The sequence below is a fragment of the Microcebus murinus genome, chromosome 2 (assembly GCF_040939455.1).
Source record: "Microcebus murinus isolate Inina chromosome 2, M.murinus_Inina_mat1.0, whole genome shotgun sequence".
NCBI classification, from domain to species: Eukaryota; Metazoa; Chordata; class Mammalia; order Primates; family Cheirogaleidae; genus Microcebus; species Microcebus murinus.
Window position 1 is genome coordinate 21,716,641 of NC_134105.1, and position 17,499 is coordinate 21,734,139.

Sequence of the window (17,499 nt, forward strand, 5' to 3'; positions counted from 1 at the left end):
AAGGAGGTTACTAAAGTCACACAGCTAGTGAGTGGCATAGCTGAGATTTGAACCCAAGCAGCCTGGCTTTACTGCTCCAGTGAAGGACACACATTTGTCAGCACCTGTCTCTCAGGGCCTCTCTGTTTGAATTAAAGGAGATATTTAATGTAAAGTGCTCTGCACAGAGCCTGGGGTTTAATAAACTCTCAGTAAACACATGTCTAACATCATTATCAACAATTACCTTATCTGGTTGGAATTCTAAAGCAGTCACAGTCTTGGCACAAACATAATAGAATCCTTATATGTGTTTTTTAAAAAATAATTGAATTTTTTAAGAAAAGGAAGAGAAGAGAAAACTAGGAGAGAAGGAAGGAAAAAAAGAAGAGAAAAAACAAAACAAAACAAAACCAGACATGGTGATTTAGGCAGTCTGCTGAATTTTAATCCTTAGTGCTTCTGTTTTATTATTTTTTATTTATTCTTTTATTTTTATAGTTTTTTTAACTTCTCTCTATTTGTCACAAGTTTTAAGTGGATTGTGACTCGAGCACTACATTTCTATTTGCAAGCGTCACTTTTCAAAACAGTTTTACAACACATATGGGTAGGGCTTATAATGCTGCTCCTCTCAACAATATTTTTTCTTTGGAAAACAAGTCCTGTGTAGAGTTTCAAGTTGCTTTACTTTATTTATTATATATATATATATGGAGAGAGAGAGAGAGAGAGAGACAGAGTCTCACTCTGTTGCCCCTGTTAGAGTGCCATGGCGTCAGCCTAGCTCACAGCAACCTCAAACTCCTGGGCTCAAGCGATCCGCCTGCCTCAGCCTCCCAAGTAGCTGGGACTACAGGTATGTGCCACCATGCTCGGCTAATTTTTCTATATATTTTTAGTTGGTCAATTAATTTTTTTCTAATTTATAGTAGAGACGGGTCTCGCTCTTGCTCGGGCTGGTTTCGAACTCCTGACCTCGAGCAATCCACTTGCCTCAGCCTCCCAAAGTGCTAGGATTACAGGCGTGAGCCACCGCACCCAGCCAAATTGCTTTACTTTTTTTATTTGTTTGTTTTGTTATTTTTTTTAATTATTTAGCGTATTATGGGGGTACAAATGTTAAGGTTACTTATATTGCCCATGCCCTCCTCCCTCCTCGAGTAAGAGCTTCAAGCGTGTCCATCCCCCAAACATTGCACATCTTACTCGTTGTGGTTGTATACACCCGTCCCTTCCTCCCCTCTCCCACCACCCCCCCCACACCTGATAAATGTTACTCCTATATGTCCACTTAGGTGTTGACAAGTTGCTTTACTTTAAGCCTACTTATTTCTAGAAGACTAGTAGTACATGCAGAATTTTCTCTTTTTTTTGAGACAGGGTCTTGCTGTTGCCCAGGCTAGAGTGCAGTGGCATCATCATAGTCGTCATAGCTCACTGAGCTCAAGTGATCCCCCACCTCAGCCTTCTGAGTACCTGGGACTAATTAATTTTATATTCCTAATATGTGCTGAGTATAAAAATTTCAAACAAAACCAAAAAAGTCAAACATGGAAGTCTCCTCTCACGCCACATCTGTTGTTGAATAACTCTTTTTTTTCACTTAATACAATACCGCAGACCGTATGTTCAGCTCTACCACATTCTTTTTAATAACTGCATAGTATGCCAAAACAGAATTTTTCCCCCATGCAAAATAAATGGGGGACATTTATTTTGTTTATAATTTTCTTTTCACTATTTCAGATTATGCTTCCATAAATATTTTTGTAGAAATATCTCTATCTCCTTATGAAAATATTTTTCAGTGAAAGAGTCCCAGGAACAGAAGCTCTACACCTAAATAAATTTGAATGTAAAATCCATGCTCTCATTGAGTGAGTTAAATATTTATCCAGAGTCTGTTATGGGCAGGGCACGGTGGTTCATTCCTGTAATCCTAGCACTCTGGGAGGCTGAGATGGGAGGATCCTTTGAGCTCAGGAGTTTGAGCCAAGCCTGAGCAAGAGTGAGACCCCATTTCTACTAAAAAAATAGAAATAAATTAGCTGGACAACTGAAAATATATATAGAAAAAATTAACCGGGCATGGTGGTGCATGCCTGTAGTCCCAGCTACTTGGGAGGCTGAGGCAGGAGGATCACTTGAGGATAGGAGTTCAAGACCAGTCTGAGCAAGAGTGAGACCCATCTCTACAAACTAGAAAAATTAGCTGGGCGTGGTGGTGTGTACCTGTAGTCCCAGCTACTTGGGAGGCTGAGGCAGGAGGATCGCTTGAGCCCAGGAGTTTGAGGTTGCTGTGAGCTAGGCTGATGCCACAGCACTCTAGCCTGGGCAACAGAGTGAGACTCTGTCTCACAAAAAAAAAATAAAAAATAAAAAAATTCATCAATCTGAGAAAAGGAAAAAGTATATTCTCCTGCTGGATTTTGCGTATCTTTGCACAGTTGGGATTTTAAATATCTTTTTGGTCCTCAGCCGTTTCTGCTGTGAATTGCCTGTTTGTGTTTTTTACTTTTTTTTTCTGTTGTTTATTTATAGGTTCTCTATGCTTACACTTTGTATATGAGTTACATAGTATGTTATAAATGTTTTCTTTCCCAGTATGTCATTTGTGTTTTAGCTGGTTTTGGACTCTCGCATTAAATAAGTTTAGATTTTGTTTTCTCCTTATCAAATTCATCAATCTTTTATGAATACTTTGTGGCTTCTGGTTTTGCATTTATTAGCAACACCTTCCTCAACCACACATTATAAACTCATTTACCTAGTCTCTTCCTGAACTGGACGGTTTGGGGCTTCATGTTGACGTCTGTGAGGAACTGCACTCCGCGTGGCAGGGAATCAGGCCTCCTGCCTCTGTCTCTGCATCTCTGTTCAGACTCTGTCTCTGAGGATTGTCCCTCCCCAAACATGGGGGCCTGCTGGAGCCTGGATGTCTCTGCTGCAGAGGTTGACACACACCGAGCCACCCTCATACAAAGAACTCTTTTCCTTACAAGCCTGCAAAAATCCCACAGCAGGCTGTGGGAAAGCACCTGCCCAGCCTGCCCTCCGGCAAGCTGCTACTAATCCGTAAAACCCACCCTTTGTTCTGGCCCCACCTCTCCCAGTGTCTCCACCACCCTTAGCTGGCAATTAGAGGTTCACACTGCCTGCCTGGCCTGTCACCTGCACACAGCCCTCCATTCCCACCGTAGCAGATGCCTCCCACCCCATCCAGTGAATCACGCCGGGAACTTCCTCAGGCTCGGATCCCACGTGGCAGCTCCTGCAGCCAAGGCCCGGTAGCCAGTAGGTGCTCCAGAAACTCGTGTTGAATAAATATGCACACTAACACGGGAATTGAGTCCTTACGATATGCACTTGGCTTTTCTACATGACATCTTCATCTATATGTGTTTTACTAATTTCAAAGTAATACATGAATAATATAAAATTATTTATGATTATAGAAATATATGAAACATGATTGTCCCCCATAGTCCTGCCTAGGAATAACCACTAAAAATAATTTGATATACAAATATTATTCTGAATTCTTACAAGAGCTGTGCAAGGTAGGTTTTATTACACCCATTTTTCCAGTTGAGAAAACTGAGGCCCAGAGAGGTGAAGCAATGAGACTGGGGTCACAGAGCTGGTAAACGGGTTGGTTGGGTCAGGACTGGCACGACAGCGGCCTGGCGCCAGAGATTTTGCTCCTTCACTGAGATCTACCGTGGCCACCCACAGATTAGCAAATGAAGGAACCTGGATCTCTTGTGGGATTAAATGGAATAATGGGTGCCAAGCAGCCAGCAGTGTCTGATGTGCAGAGGACTATTAGACAGAGGAGGGTCCTCTGATCTTTCTCATGGACTTGCGTTTCCAGTCCTCCAGGCATTCTAACATTCTGGGAATTGGTGCATTACCCAGGATCACACTTGGTCCTCTCCGGCAGGGCCAGCTCCTGGCTAACGTACTCATCAGCACGCGGGTCGTCATAGACCTGGACTGGGCCCAGGAGAAGGTGATGGTGGGACACACCCTCGACAAGGCTCAAGAGACTGGAGCCCTGGTCCTGGCTCTGCCACTCACCTGCTGTGTGATGACCCTGGGCAAGTCACTTTACCTCGGGAGCTTCCACTTCATGTTTGTAAAATGGGGGTAACAAAATCTGCCCTCATTGAGTCGCAGGGTCTTTGGGAGGTGTTGGGCACGAAACTGGAAGTGTTGTTCACCTTCTGTTCCTAAATCCCCTTGTGCCTCCCTCTCTCTGTGCACTTATTGTTCTGTAATGAAAATATCTTTTTGCCAGTTTGGTGCCCTGAGAAGAGAAAAGGAAGTAATCTATATAAAGAAATAAATGCAGGCAGGGCAGGGTAGCTCGTGGCTCATGCCTATAATCCTAGCACTCTGGGGGACCAAGGCAGGAAGATCACTTGAGCGCAGGAGTTCGAGACCAGCCTGAGAAAGAGCAAGACTCTGTCTCTATCAAAAATAGAAAAATTAGCTTGGAATGGGGTGTGTGTCTGTAGTCCCAGCTACTCGGGAGGCTGAGGGAGGAGGATCACTTGAGCCCAGGAGTTTAAGGTTGCTTGCTATGAGCTAGGCTGATGTCACGGCATTCTAGTCTGGGCAACACAGTGAGATCCTGTCTCTACCAAAAAATACAAAAATTAGCCAGACATGGTGGTGCAAACCTTTAGTCTCAGCTACTTGAGAGGCTAAGGTGGGAAGATCATTTGAGCCCAGGAGTTTGAGGTTTGAGGTTGCAGTGAGCTGTGATCATGCCACTGTATTCTAGCCTAGTTAACACAGTATGGCCAGTTTATTTCTAAAAAAATAAAAAATAAGCTGGGCACGGTGGTTCACACCTGTAATCCTAGCACTCTGGGAGGCCGAGGCAGGAGGATTGCTCAAGTTCAAGAGTTCAAGACCAGCCTGAGCAAGGGCAAGACTACTCTCTACTAAAAATAGAAAGAAATTATCTGGACAACTAAAAATATATATATAAAAAATTAGCCGGGCATGGTGGCGCATGCCTGTAGTCCCAGCTACTTGGGAGGCTGAGGCAGAAGGATTGCTTGAGCCCAGGAGTTTGAGGTTGCTGTGAGCTAGGCTGATGCCACGGCACTGTAGCCTGGCCAACAGAGTGAGACTCTGTCTCAAAAAAAAAAAGAAGAAAGAAAAAAGAAAAAGGAGTGCAGGGTCCTGTGTGACTACACACAGCCTCTTAAGAGGAATTCACACTTAAGGACACTTGAGACTCTTAAGAGTCCCTTAGGAATAGCACCCTTCCACCTCCCTCCCACTGGCCAGGGCATTCTCACATGGCCACACTAGACACAAGGAAGTCTGGGAAATGCAGGTCTCATGCTGGGCTGAATATTGGGAATTTTGGTATCCAAGAAGCAGAGGAGGATGAGTACCAGGAGACAACTAGCATGTTCTGCCAAGCATATGGAACAGGATACTGAGTGGAGTTTTTTCTGTTGTACCAGAATTGGGGATTTGACCTCAAAGTAGGACCCAGAGGGGCTTAATGCCTCAAATTCTAAAAAGAATCACAATAACTGGGGAGCCTAGAGTTAGGGCCAACTTCACAGCGAGTGACCTCTGCTTGCCTTAACGCTGTGCTATTTGATGTCAGAGCAGAGGAGATGAATGCAATGTGTACATCTGCCACTCCTTGCCACCCCGGTTCATATCGGATTTCCCTGAGAGAGAAAACAGGGAGAGAGGTAGGGAAGGAGGAAGGAAGGAAGGAAGGAAGGAAGGAAGGAAGGAAGGAAGGAAGGAAGGAAGGAAGGAACTAAGGAAGAAAAAATTATAGTGAATTTGTTATCATATGTTAGAAAATCTAGTAAGAAGATTGGTTACATGCAATCATCCTTATAACCTTATAATCAGCCAATATTTATTAAATACTTCACTAAACAAAAAAAAAAAAAGAAGAAGAAGATTGGTTCATTCAGCAGCTCACTGACATCACCAAGACACCACGTTCTTTCCATGCCTTGCTCTGTCTTCCTCGGCGGGCAGCATGGAAAGCTGGCAGCGTGGATGTTCAGAGGCAGAAAGAACTTTCCCTTCTTTGTGTCTCTTTTGAAGAGCCAGACACCCTTCCCACCTCTCCTCCCAAGGGGGCTCCCTTCTGTGTCAGTCAGGCCATTTAACAAACATCCAAACAATTAAAGTTGTTCTTTCAAATATTTTATTGTAGTAAAATATATTTAACATAAATTTGACCACTTAGCCACATTTAATTGTATAGTTCAGTAGCATTAAGTATATTCACACTGTTTGCACCATCACCACTATTCATTTTCAGAATACTTTTTTTATCTGCCCATATTGAAATTGCATACCCAGGAAAAAAATTTTTTTTTTCTTTTTAGTTTCTTTCTTTTTTTTTTTTTTTTTTAACAGAGTCTCACTCTCTGGCCTGGGCTAGAGTGCCGTGGCATCAGCCTAGCTCACAGCAACCTCAAACTCCTGGGCTGAAGAGATCCTTCTGCCTCAGCCTCCCTAGTAGCTGGGACTACAGGCATGCGCCACCATGCCCAGCTAATTTTTTCTATTTTTGGCAGAAACAGGGTCTTTTTTATTTTTTTATATTTTAAAATTTAATTAACTTTTTATTTTAAAATTTTTAATTTTAAATTTTCTCTTCTTTTTCTTTCTTTTTTAGTATCCATGTAACAAAAATAGAAATATGGTCTTGCTCTTGCTCAGGCTGGTCTCCTGAGCCCAAAGGATCCACCTGCCTTGGCCTCCCAGAGTGCTAGGATTACAGATGTGAGCCATCCCACCCGGCCAAAAACAATTTTTTTTTTAAATTTTTGCTAGGGATGGGGTCTTGCTCTGTAACCCAGGTACAGTGGTGAGATCATAGCTCACTGCAGCCTTGAACTCCCAGGCTGAAGGGATCTTCCTGCCCCAACCTCCCAAAGTTAGAGGTGTGTTGGCTTGAAGAAAAACTTTTTTTTTTTTTTTTTTGAGACAGAGTCTCACTTTGTTGCCCAGGCTAGAGTGAGTGCCGTGGCGTCAGCCTAGCTCACAGCAACCTCAAACTCCTGCGCTCAAGTAATCCTGCTGCCTCAGCCTCCCGAGTAGCTGGGACTACAGGCACGTGCCACCATGCCTGGCTAATTTTTTCTATATATATTAGTTGGCCAATTAATTTGAAGAAAAACTTTTAAATCAAGTTTGAAATTGGATTTTCAAACTGAACACTCTCCCTTTCCTGTCCTTTCCTTGTGTTGTGTTCTCTTTTTCTTTCTTTCATAGCTTCATTGAGCTATAATTCACATATCATGTAATTCACATATCTGAAGTGTACAGTTCATTCTATTTTAGTATTTTTAGAGTTGTGCAACCATCACTACTCACATTATCCCAAAAGGAAGCCCCATATCTGTGAGAAGCTACTCCCCATTTCCTCCCAACACCACTCCCCCCCCCACCTCTTGGCAACCACTAGTCTACTTATGTTTCTTTTTTTTTTTTTTTTTTTTTTTTGAGACAGAGTCTCACTTTGTTGCCTAGGCTAGAGTGAGTGCCATGGCGTCAGCCTAGCTCATAGCAACCTCAAACTCCTGGCTCAAGCAATCCTTCTGCCTCAGCCTCCCAAGTAGCTGGGACTACAGGCATGCGCCACCATGCCCGGCTAATTTTTTCTATATATATTAGTTGGCCAATTAATTTCTTTCTATTTATAGTAGAGACGGGGTCTCGCTCTTGCTCAGGCTGGTTTCAAACTCCTGACCTCGAGCAATCCGCCCGCCTCGGCCTCCCAGAGAGCTAGGATTACAGGCGTGAGCCACCGCGCCCGGCCTCTACTTATGTTTCTATATATTTTGCCTATTTAGAGACATTTCTGATAAGTGAAATCATACAATCTGTAGCCTTTTGTAACTGGCATCTACTCTTTAGCGTTACTTTTTTTTTTTTTTTTAGACAGAGTCTCACTTTGTTGCCCAGGCTAGAGTGAGTGCTGTGGGGTCAGCCTAGCTCCCAGCAACCTCAAACTCCTGGGCTCAAGCAATCCTCCTGCCTCAGCCTCCCAAGTATCTGGGACTACAGGCATGCACCACCATGCCCACCTAATTTTTTCCTATATATATTAGTTGGCCAATTAATTTCTTTCTATTTATAGTAGAGACTCTACTAAAAATAGAAAACATTAGCTGGGCATGGTGGCACATGCCTGTAGTCCCAGGGTCTCGCTCTTGCTCAGGCTGGTTTCGAACTCTTGACCTTGAGCGATCCGCCTGCCTTGGCCTCCCAGAGTGCTAGGATTACAGGCATGAGCCACTGAGCCCGGCCTAGTGTTACGCTTTTGTAGCTTATCCATGTTATAGCCTATTTCAGTATGTCATTCCTTTTTATGGCTGAGTAATATTCCATTGCATGGACATACCACATTTTATTTATCCATTCATTCATCGGTTGATGAACATTTGGGTTGTTTCCACTTTTTATATGTTATGACTCATGCTACATTTATAAGCTTTTTTTTTTTTTTTTTGAGACAGTCTCACTTTGTTGCCCAGGCTAGAGTGAGTGCCATGGCGTCAGCCCAGCTCACAGCAGCCTCAAACTCCTGGGCTGAAGCAATCCTACTGCCTTAGCCTCCCAAGTAGCTGGGACTACAGGCATGTGCCACCATGCCCGGCTAATTTTTTCTATATATATTAGTTGGCCAATTAATTTCTTTCTCTTTATAGTAGAGACGGGGTCTTGCTCTTGCTCAGGCTGGTTTTGAACTCCTGACCTTGAGCAGTCCACCCGCCTCAGCCTCCCAGAGAGGATTACAGGCGTGAACCACTGTACCTGGCCTCATTTATAAGCTTTTGTGCACAAGTTCTCTTTAGCCCTCTGAAGTTTTGCTGAAAAACCAATTCACAAAAGGCAGATTAATTAGAGAAAACGCATACACATGTATTTAACATGTTTATATGAAAACCTTTGGAATGAAGACCCAAAGATACTGGAGAAATTGTTCACTTTTATGCAGAGGTTCAACAAAATACAGTGTGTAGAAATATAATAAGACAAAAAGGGTATAAGCTTTCCAGTGTGTACTCTCTGATAAAGAAACAAAATAAAGAGGGGTTAAAAGCTAATGCTGGTAGACCGAGGGGGAGACCCAGCAAGGCCAGTCTGTCTACATTCTTCTTGGCTTCTCTGAGCAGCTTTCCTTCCTTCCTTCCAGGTGTGGGGCAGGACTCTTGCTGCAATGGGGGTCTTATGACCTACAGTCAAGCAAGGTAGGTCAGATAATTTGTTTATGGCCAGTTTTTACACAGAAAGGTGGAGGAACATTAGAGTGATATTTTTAGGTGTTAAGGCTGGCTTTGGGAAAGTGGGATTCTAGTTTCTATGGCTAGCCTCGGGGGCAAATGGAACTGAGAGACAGGAAGGCAGGAGGAGGCCAGAGAAATTCGGTCGCTTCTGAGGCTGCTTTTGAGGCCTTGATTTGGGGATATTGCTTTCTGAGCCTCAATAATTCCCAGGTTTGGAATTGTTGGGTCATGTGATAACTGTTTAACATTTTGAGGAGTTGCCAGATTGTTTTCAAAGCAGCTGCGTCATTTTACATTCCTACGTGTGATGTAGGACGGTTCCGGTTTCTCCACATCTTAGCCAACACTTGTTATTGTTTGTCGTTCTGGCTATAGCCATTCCAGGGCAGTTTGCAGACTGTTCCTGTAATGGCCAGGGAGTCACTCCATCCTGATTATGGGATGTGAAAGCAGCCACAGACTATGGAGAATGAACAAGTGTGAATATTTCAATAACTTTACTTATAAAAACAGGGCTTGGTGGATTTGGCCCAGAGGCCATAGTTTCTTTCTTTCTTTCTTTTTTTTTTTTTTTTTTTTTTTCCGAGACAGAGTCTCATTCTTGCCCCGGCTAGACTGCCATGGCATCAGCCTAGCTCACAGCAACCTCAAACTCCTGGGCTCAAGCGATCCTCCTGCCTCAGCCTCCCAAGCACCTGGGACTACAGGCATGTGCCACCATGCCCGGCTAATTTTTTCTATATATTTTTAGTTGGCCAATTAATTTGTTTCTATTTTTAGTAGAGACGGGGTCTCGCTCTTGCTCAGGCTGGTCTCGAACTCCTGAACTCAAACAATCTACCCGCCTAGGCCTCTCAGAGTGCTAGGATTACAGGCGTGAGCCACTGCACCCGGCCAAGGCCATAGTTTCTGATCCCTCCTGTAGACTATTGGCATGTGTCAAACTGGACACATATTTAATATCTGCAAGGACTGGGAAGGTATGGAATCATTAAGGGCTCTATTACCCAGCCCAGGGTAAAGATGGAAGAAATACTTCATTACCATGTTTGTTACACCATCAATAACAATCAGAGGTAATTAGTGCTGCGGAAACTCATTTTATGAGCACCTAACCTAATTCAGGGAGGGACGCAGAGGCCAAAGCCTGAAGCGGCAATGGGAGGTGGTGGCAGGAAGAGAAGGAGAAGAGTGTTGAGGTCAAGAAGCCCCCTGGCAAGAAGAGGATTACCGTGTTTGAAGGAACTGGGAAAACTTCCGTGTTGCTGGAGCTCAGGGTGTGCAAGGCGGGTCAGAGGGGTGTAGGGGCCAGGCAATAAGTCTCTCATAAGCCAATTGAGAGTGAAGGCATTTTGAGTTTGATTTTTATTCTGAGTGCAACAGAAAGCCATTAAAGGCCAGGCGTGGTGGCTCACACCTGTAATCCTAGCACTCTGGGAGTCCAAGGCAGGAGGATCGCTTGAGCTCAGGGGTTCAAGACCAGCCTGAGCAAGAGTAAGACCTCCATCTCTACTAAAAATAGAAAACATTAGCTGGGCATGGTGGCACATGCCTGTAGTCCCAGGTACTTGGGAGGCTGAGGCAGGAGGATCGCTTGAGCCCAGGAATTTGAGGTTGCTGTGAGCTAGGCTGACGCCACGGCACTCTAGCCCAGGCAACAGAGTGAGACTCAAAAACAAAACAAAACAAAAAAAGATTTGAGGATTTAAGAGTTGTGTTTCAAAAGGATCACTCTGACCACACAGACACACTCACCTATGAAAGGGAGACATAGTATCTACTTTCTGGTGTTGCTGTGGTCATGAAATAAAATTATGTCCATGAACCACTCAGCACAATGCCTAATAGTAAATACACAGTAAAACTGTTACCAGCAGTAGCAATAATGAAAGTGAACCATTAATCAGATGTGAGATACTAAAGGAGCAAATCAGAAGTAACAACTGTAGCCTTAAACCATGTTTTCTTTGACCAGAACAATGTTTTAAACTTTTAAAAACTAGTTGCCAACATTTAGAAGTCTGAAGTTTTTACAAACATTTTGGATTCCTAGCTTCTCTTAAAAATCAGAATATCTGGCAAGTCCAGTCCCACATCCAGATGGCCGGGATCTTGAGAACAGTCTGGTGGCCGCTCCCCCTCTTAGAAGGGCAGGAACCCTCAGTTGGACGCAGTCCCTCCCTGGCCCACTCCGTTCACTGCTGCCATCTGCCTGACTCCTCCAGGCATTTGAACCTGAGACTCAGGGAGTAATTAACTGTGTGACTGAGGATCTGGGGAGCAACAAACACTGCGACCTAAGGTGACCTGGGAGTGAGGCTGCGCAGCAAGGCAGGACCCTGATCGATTGCATTGTCCTCTATCTGGAGAAAGCCTGCAGGAGTGTGGGAGGCTCCCTAAGCCCACAGCAGAGAGATACACATTGACAATGCCCTTCTATTTTTGAAATATTTTGGTTACAAGTACCAGACTGCAAATTTCAGCTAGACTGAGCTGTTAAGAGAACTTTATTAAAAAGTAACTGGGAGCCTGGCTGGTGGTGGCTCACGCCTGTAATCTTAGCACTCTGGGAGGCCGAGGAGGGAGGATTGCTTAAGGGCAGGTGTTTGAGACCAGCCTGAGCAAGAGCAAGACCTGTCTCTACTATAAATAGAAAGAAATTAACCAAACAATTAAAAATAGAAAAAATTAGCCAGGCACGGTAGCACATGCCTGTAGTCCCAGCTAATTGGGAGGCTGAGGCAGGAGGATCACTTGAGCCCAGGTTGCTGTGAGCTAGGTTGACGCCATGGCACTCTAGCCCTGGCAACAGAATCAGACTCTGTCTCAAAATAAATAAATAAGGCCGGGCGCGGTGGCTCACGCCTGTAATCCTAGCTCTCTGGGAGGCCGAGGCGGGTGGATTGCTCGAGGTCAGGAGTTCGAAACCAGCCTGAGCAAGAGCGAGACCCCGTCTCTACTATAAATAGAAAGAAATTAATTGGCCAACTAATATATACAAAAAATTAGCCGGGCATGGTGGCGAATGCCTGTAGTCCCAGCTACTTGGGAGGCTGAGGCAGGAGGATTGCTTGAGCCAGGAGTTTGAGGTTGCTGTGAGCTAGGCTGACGCCACGGCACTCACTCTAGCCTGGGCAACAAAGTGAGACTCTGTCTCAGAAAAAAAAATAAAAAATAAAAAATAAATAAATAAATAAAATTAAAAAAAAAAAACTTTTTTTACAAAGTACTGGGGAAACTATGGTTTAAGATGTCAACCTGACCACTTGCATTATGTTGTTCTCTCTGCCGATGCAACTAAAATGATAGCAAAATACTTTTTAAATTCGATATCTGGGCTGGGCGAGTTTGCCCACATTTGTAATCCCAGCACTTTGGGAGGCCGAGGTGGGATGATCGCTTGAAGCCAGGAATTCAAGACCAGCCTGAGCAACATAGTGAGACCCTATCACTGCAAAAGATTTTTATAAATTAGCTAAGCATGGTGGTGAGCACCTATAGTCCCAATTACTCAGGAAGCTGAGGCATGAGGATCACTTGAGCCCAGGAGCTCCAGGCTGCAGTGAGCTATGATGGTGCCTCTGCACTTCAGCCTGGGAGACAGAGGGAAACCCTGTCTCTAAAACAAACAAACCAACAAACAAACAAAAACCCCACTGGTATATCTGCACCTAAAAAGAGGGGGTTGGGGAGGAGATTCATTTATTTTTATTTTAGCATATTATGGGGGTATAAGTGTTAAGGTTACATATATTGCCCATGCCCTCCCCCCTTGGAGATTCATTTATTGGTGAACTAGAGATTTTAGCAAATTTCTGGGTGATGGAAAACAGATAGAGAAGAGTTGACTGATGACGCACATTAGAGAAAGCGGCAAACTAGAAGATGTGGGGAGAGGATGTGGGGGCGCCTCGATGGCCCTTCGGCAGCGTCTCAGTGGCACAACAAGAAAAGAGTTTTCCGCCCCCCTTCGTGTGAAGTAGGGTGAGGCAATTAGCGAACAGCACACATCTGTTTATACTCATACCTCCGGTTATCTCTTGGGTTGTGAAGAAAGGCAAAAGGGAGGTGGGATGCACAGGGATCGCGCAGAATTCAAAGAAAATTAATCACTTCAAAGGTCAGCTCATGGCCAGCGTGTAATTAGTTTGTGCCTTGCTAAGGCCCTTTGGGGGGGGATAAAAGGCACCCCGCAATTCAGGTCGGGGTCCTTGCCTGCGAGAGTGGCCACTGCGTTGGTGCTCTGGGGCTTGGACCCTGGCTAGCCAGAAAATAAACCTCCTCTTGTGTGATTGCATCCTCGATGTCTCTGCTTCTCTGTCCGGTGGGGCTGTGGAAGGTCGGTCCCTAACATTTGGGGGCTCGTCCGGGATTCTCCTTCCCCACAGACTACCGGATAGAACTCAGGGCTGAGGGAGGAGTGTGAAAATCCACCCCGGACTAGCCGGGTGTGGTGTTGGGCAAGGGATGCGGAATCCCCTTGCTGGACCCCGGATCAGGACGCCGGCACAGGACCTAGGTGGACGCGCTGGTGGGTCGCCGGTCGGAGCCAGGCGGAGACATCCTCTGGCCCCGTTGGGACTCCGGAGCTGACCTTGTAGCCTAGGGCTCGGTCAGGAGGAGCTGGAGCTGACCTTGTAGCCAAGGGCTCGGTCAGGAGGATACCGGGGAGCAGGTCCGGACCAGGTTAGGTTTATTGTTAATTTGTTTTCCGTATGTTATCTGTCGTCTGTCTCGTTTGTTGCCGGCTTTTGTGTTCTGTCTGAATGAATGGGTTTTGTGAGTGAGGTTGTTGATTCCACAGGCCCATGCTAAGACCCGTGAGGAGACATCAGAGTGCCAAGGACTGGAATTGACTAGATCAAAACCAGAGCCGGTACTTCCTTATAGTTGCTTGTCTTACGCCACCATGGGACAAGCCATGACAATGCCCCTTTCCCTTGTACTGGGCCACTTTAGAGATGTAAAGGACAGGGCCCGTAATCTGTCCTTAGAGATTAAGAAGGGTAAATTGGTCACCTTATGCGAAGCCGAATGGCCCATGTTCAATGTCGGGTGGCCTAAGGAAGGGTCCTTTGACAGGACCGTGGTTGAGAAGGTAAAAGAGAAAATCTTTGGGCATCCTGGGCACCCCGATCAGATTCCATATATCGTAGTCTGGCAGGACCTGGTCAGAGATCCCCCACCTTGGATGCGAGCTTTCGTGCCCCCCCTTAGGGGACGTACAGAGATCCTCACAGTACAAGAGGCTGGGAAGAAGGGGAAGCCAGGTTCGTCACCCGCCAAGGTTCTCCCAGACTCTAACCTCTACCCTGACCTGACCGGGCTTGAATGGAATGCCCCCACATTTAATGCCCCTCCCCCTTATAATCCCAGAGCGGTGCTCGCGGCCCCAGCAGCCCCCAGGTGCCTGCGCCCCAGCGGGATGCCACTGGAGGGGAGGGAGGACCGGCCTATGGCACTAGGCAACGCACAGGTTGGACTCCAGACCCGGAGCCCGTGAAGGCATTTCCCCTACGGGCAGTAGGGCCCCGGGGAGACGATGGGACACAGACTTATCAATATTGGCCTTTCTCCACCAGTGACCTGTACAACTGGAAATCTCAAAACTCAAACTTTTCCGATAACCCCAGGGACCTTATTAACCTTTTAGACTCTGTTCTTTTTACACACCAGCCTACCTGGGATGACTGCCAGCAGCTGCTCCAGGTGCTTTTCACCACAGAGGAAAGGGAAAGAATTCAGGGGGAAGCAAGGAAACTGGTTCCGGGAGAAGACGGCAGGCCTACTACAAACCCGAGAGCCATTGATCGAACCTTCCCCCTCGAACGACCACTGTGGGACTACGATGAGGCTGAAGGTAGGGAGCGTCTCCGGGTCTACCGCCAGACTCTGATGGCCGGTCTCCGCATGGCGGCACGAAAGCCGACCAATTTGGCTAAGGTAGGAGATGTGCGTCAGGGGCCCCAAGAGAGCCCGGCAGCATATTTAGAAAGGATTATGGAGGCTTTTCGACAGTACACCCCCATAGATCCCACATTAGAAGAGAATAAGGCTGCAGTTATGATGGCGTTCGTCAATCAGGCGGCCCCTGACATTAGACGTAAGGTACAAAAGATTGATAGATTAGGGGAAAAGACGTTGCAGGACCTTTTAGAGGTGGCAGAGAAGGTATACAATAATAGGGAGACACCGGAAGAAAGGGTGGAGAGGATGAGAAGGGAGGATAGGAAGTTCCAGGCCGGGGAGGCGCGGAAGGCAAATAGAGAAATGGCAAAAATTTTGCTAGCTGCAGCTGGCGGAGGGCGACAAGTGAGACCAGAAAACAGGGACAAACCTCTGCGAGAAAGGCTCGACAGGACCCAGTGTGCCAACTGCAAGGAGCATGGGCACTGGGCACGGGAATGTCCCCGGAAGAAAGGGGGACGAGAGTTGGGAGGGTCCGAAAGGATCCTGATGGCGGGCCAGGCAGATGAGTGGGGGGACGGGGTTCGGCTCCCCTCCCCGAACCCAGGGTAACCTTGCGAGTGGAGGGGAATCCAGTTAATTTCCTCATAGACACAGGGGCAGAACATTCCGTGCTAACCCAGGACAGGGGAAAACTTTCTAATAAAACCAGCTGGGTACAGGGGGCGACTGGAACTAAACCATATCGATGGACTACATGACGAAAGCTAGACTTGGGCTCAGATCAGGTGAGCCATGCCTTTATGGTTATTCCTGAGTGTCCCACTCCGCTGCTAGGCAGAGATATCCTTACCAAGCTCAAGGCCCGAATCCATTTTGAAGAAGAAGGGGTGACAATAACTGATAGTGAAGGTAACCTCCTCTCCTGCCCCCGGGTCACCCAGGTCCTGACACTAGCTCAGGCAGACGAATATAGACTATACCAGCTCACTGAACATGGAGGAGAAGCGATAGATCAATGGCTCCGCGAGTTTCCCATGGCCTGGGCCGAGACAGGGGGAACGGGGTGGGCCAAGCACAGGCCGCCTCTTTACATTGAATTAAAGCCCGGAGCCGAGCCGGCCAGAGTCAAGCAATATCCCATGTCCCAGGAGGCCAGAATGGGGATAACGCCCCACATTCGGAGACTTCTGGACAGTGGGGTTCTCCGGAAATGCCAGTCGGCGTGGAATACACCCCTATTGCCGGTAAAGAAACCGGGGGGACAGGACTATAGGCCCGTGCAGGATCTTAGGGAGGTCAATGTGAGGACCTTGGACATCCACCCTACTGTTCCAAACCCCTACACCCTGTTGAGCTCTCTCTCCCCTACTTTGTCATGGTACACTGTCCTAGACTTGAAAGATGCCTTCTTCAGTCTGGCGATAGTGACACGCTGCCAGGAGATCTTCGCCTTTGAGTGGCAGGATGAAGAGAGAGGGATCCACGGACAGTTGGCATGGACGAGACTGCCCCAGGGATTCAAGAACTCGCCTACTCTGTTCAACGAGGCCCTCCAAGATGACCTGAGTGAGTACCGAGCCAACCATCCAAAGGTAACTCTGCTACAATATGTGGATGACTTGTTGTTAGCCGACCCCGATCCCTGGACTTGCCTGGAAAGCACCAAGGACTTGCTTAGGGTACTAGGCGAACTGGGGTACCGGGCCAGTGCAAAGAAGGCCCAGATTTGTAAGGATGAAGTCACCTATTTGGGCTATAAGATAAAAGGGGGCCAAAGGTGGCTAACTGAGGCAATGAAGCAAACCGTGCTAAGAATACCTACCCCAACTTCTAGCCGGGAGCTAAGAGAATTCCTGGGGTCGGTAGGCTACTGCCGCCTCTGGATTCCGGGATTCGCAGAGAAGGCCCGACCTTTGTAAGAAGGGTGTAAGGCGGGGCTGGCATGGAAATGGACTGAGCAGATGGCGGATGCTTTTCAGGCCCTGAAGGCAGCCATGCTAGAGGCCCCTGCCTTAATGCTCCCAGATCCTACCAAAGAATTCCACCTTTATATAGATGAAAAATCGGGGATAGCTAAGGGGGTGCTTATGCAAACCCTAGGGCCCTGGAAAAGGCCTGTGGCATACCTATCAAAGAAACTGGATCCAGTGGCGGCAGGGTGGCCAGCATGCTTGCGAATGATCGCAGCCACAGCTCTGATAGTCAAAGACGCTGATAAGCTTACTTTAGGGCAGCGGCTGCTCATCACTACCCCGCACGCTATAGAAGGGGTTTTAAAGCAGCCTCCGGGACGATGGATTACAAATGCGAGGCT

General features: G+C 46.7%; 1 protein-coding gene across 1 annotated transcript; it reads left to right on the forward strand.

Moving 5' to 3' along the window:
• The first annotated feature begins 14,184 nt into the window (after window positions 1-14,184).
• LOC142875552 (uncharacterized) lies at window positions 14,185-17,104 on the forward strand. The gene is made up of 3 exons (XM_076010102.1): window positions 14,185-14,562; window positions 14,652-15,135; window positions 16,578-17,104. Exons 1-3 carry the CDS (start codon window positions 14,185-14,187, stop codon window positions 17,102-17,104), a joined length of 1,389 nt encoding a protein of 462 aa, XP_075866217.1.
• The last annotated feature ends 395 nt before the right edge of the window (window positions 17,105-17,499 follow it).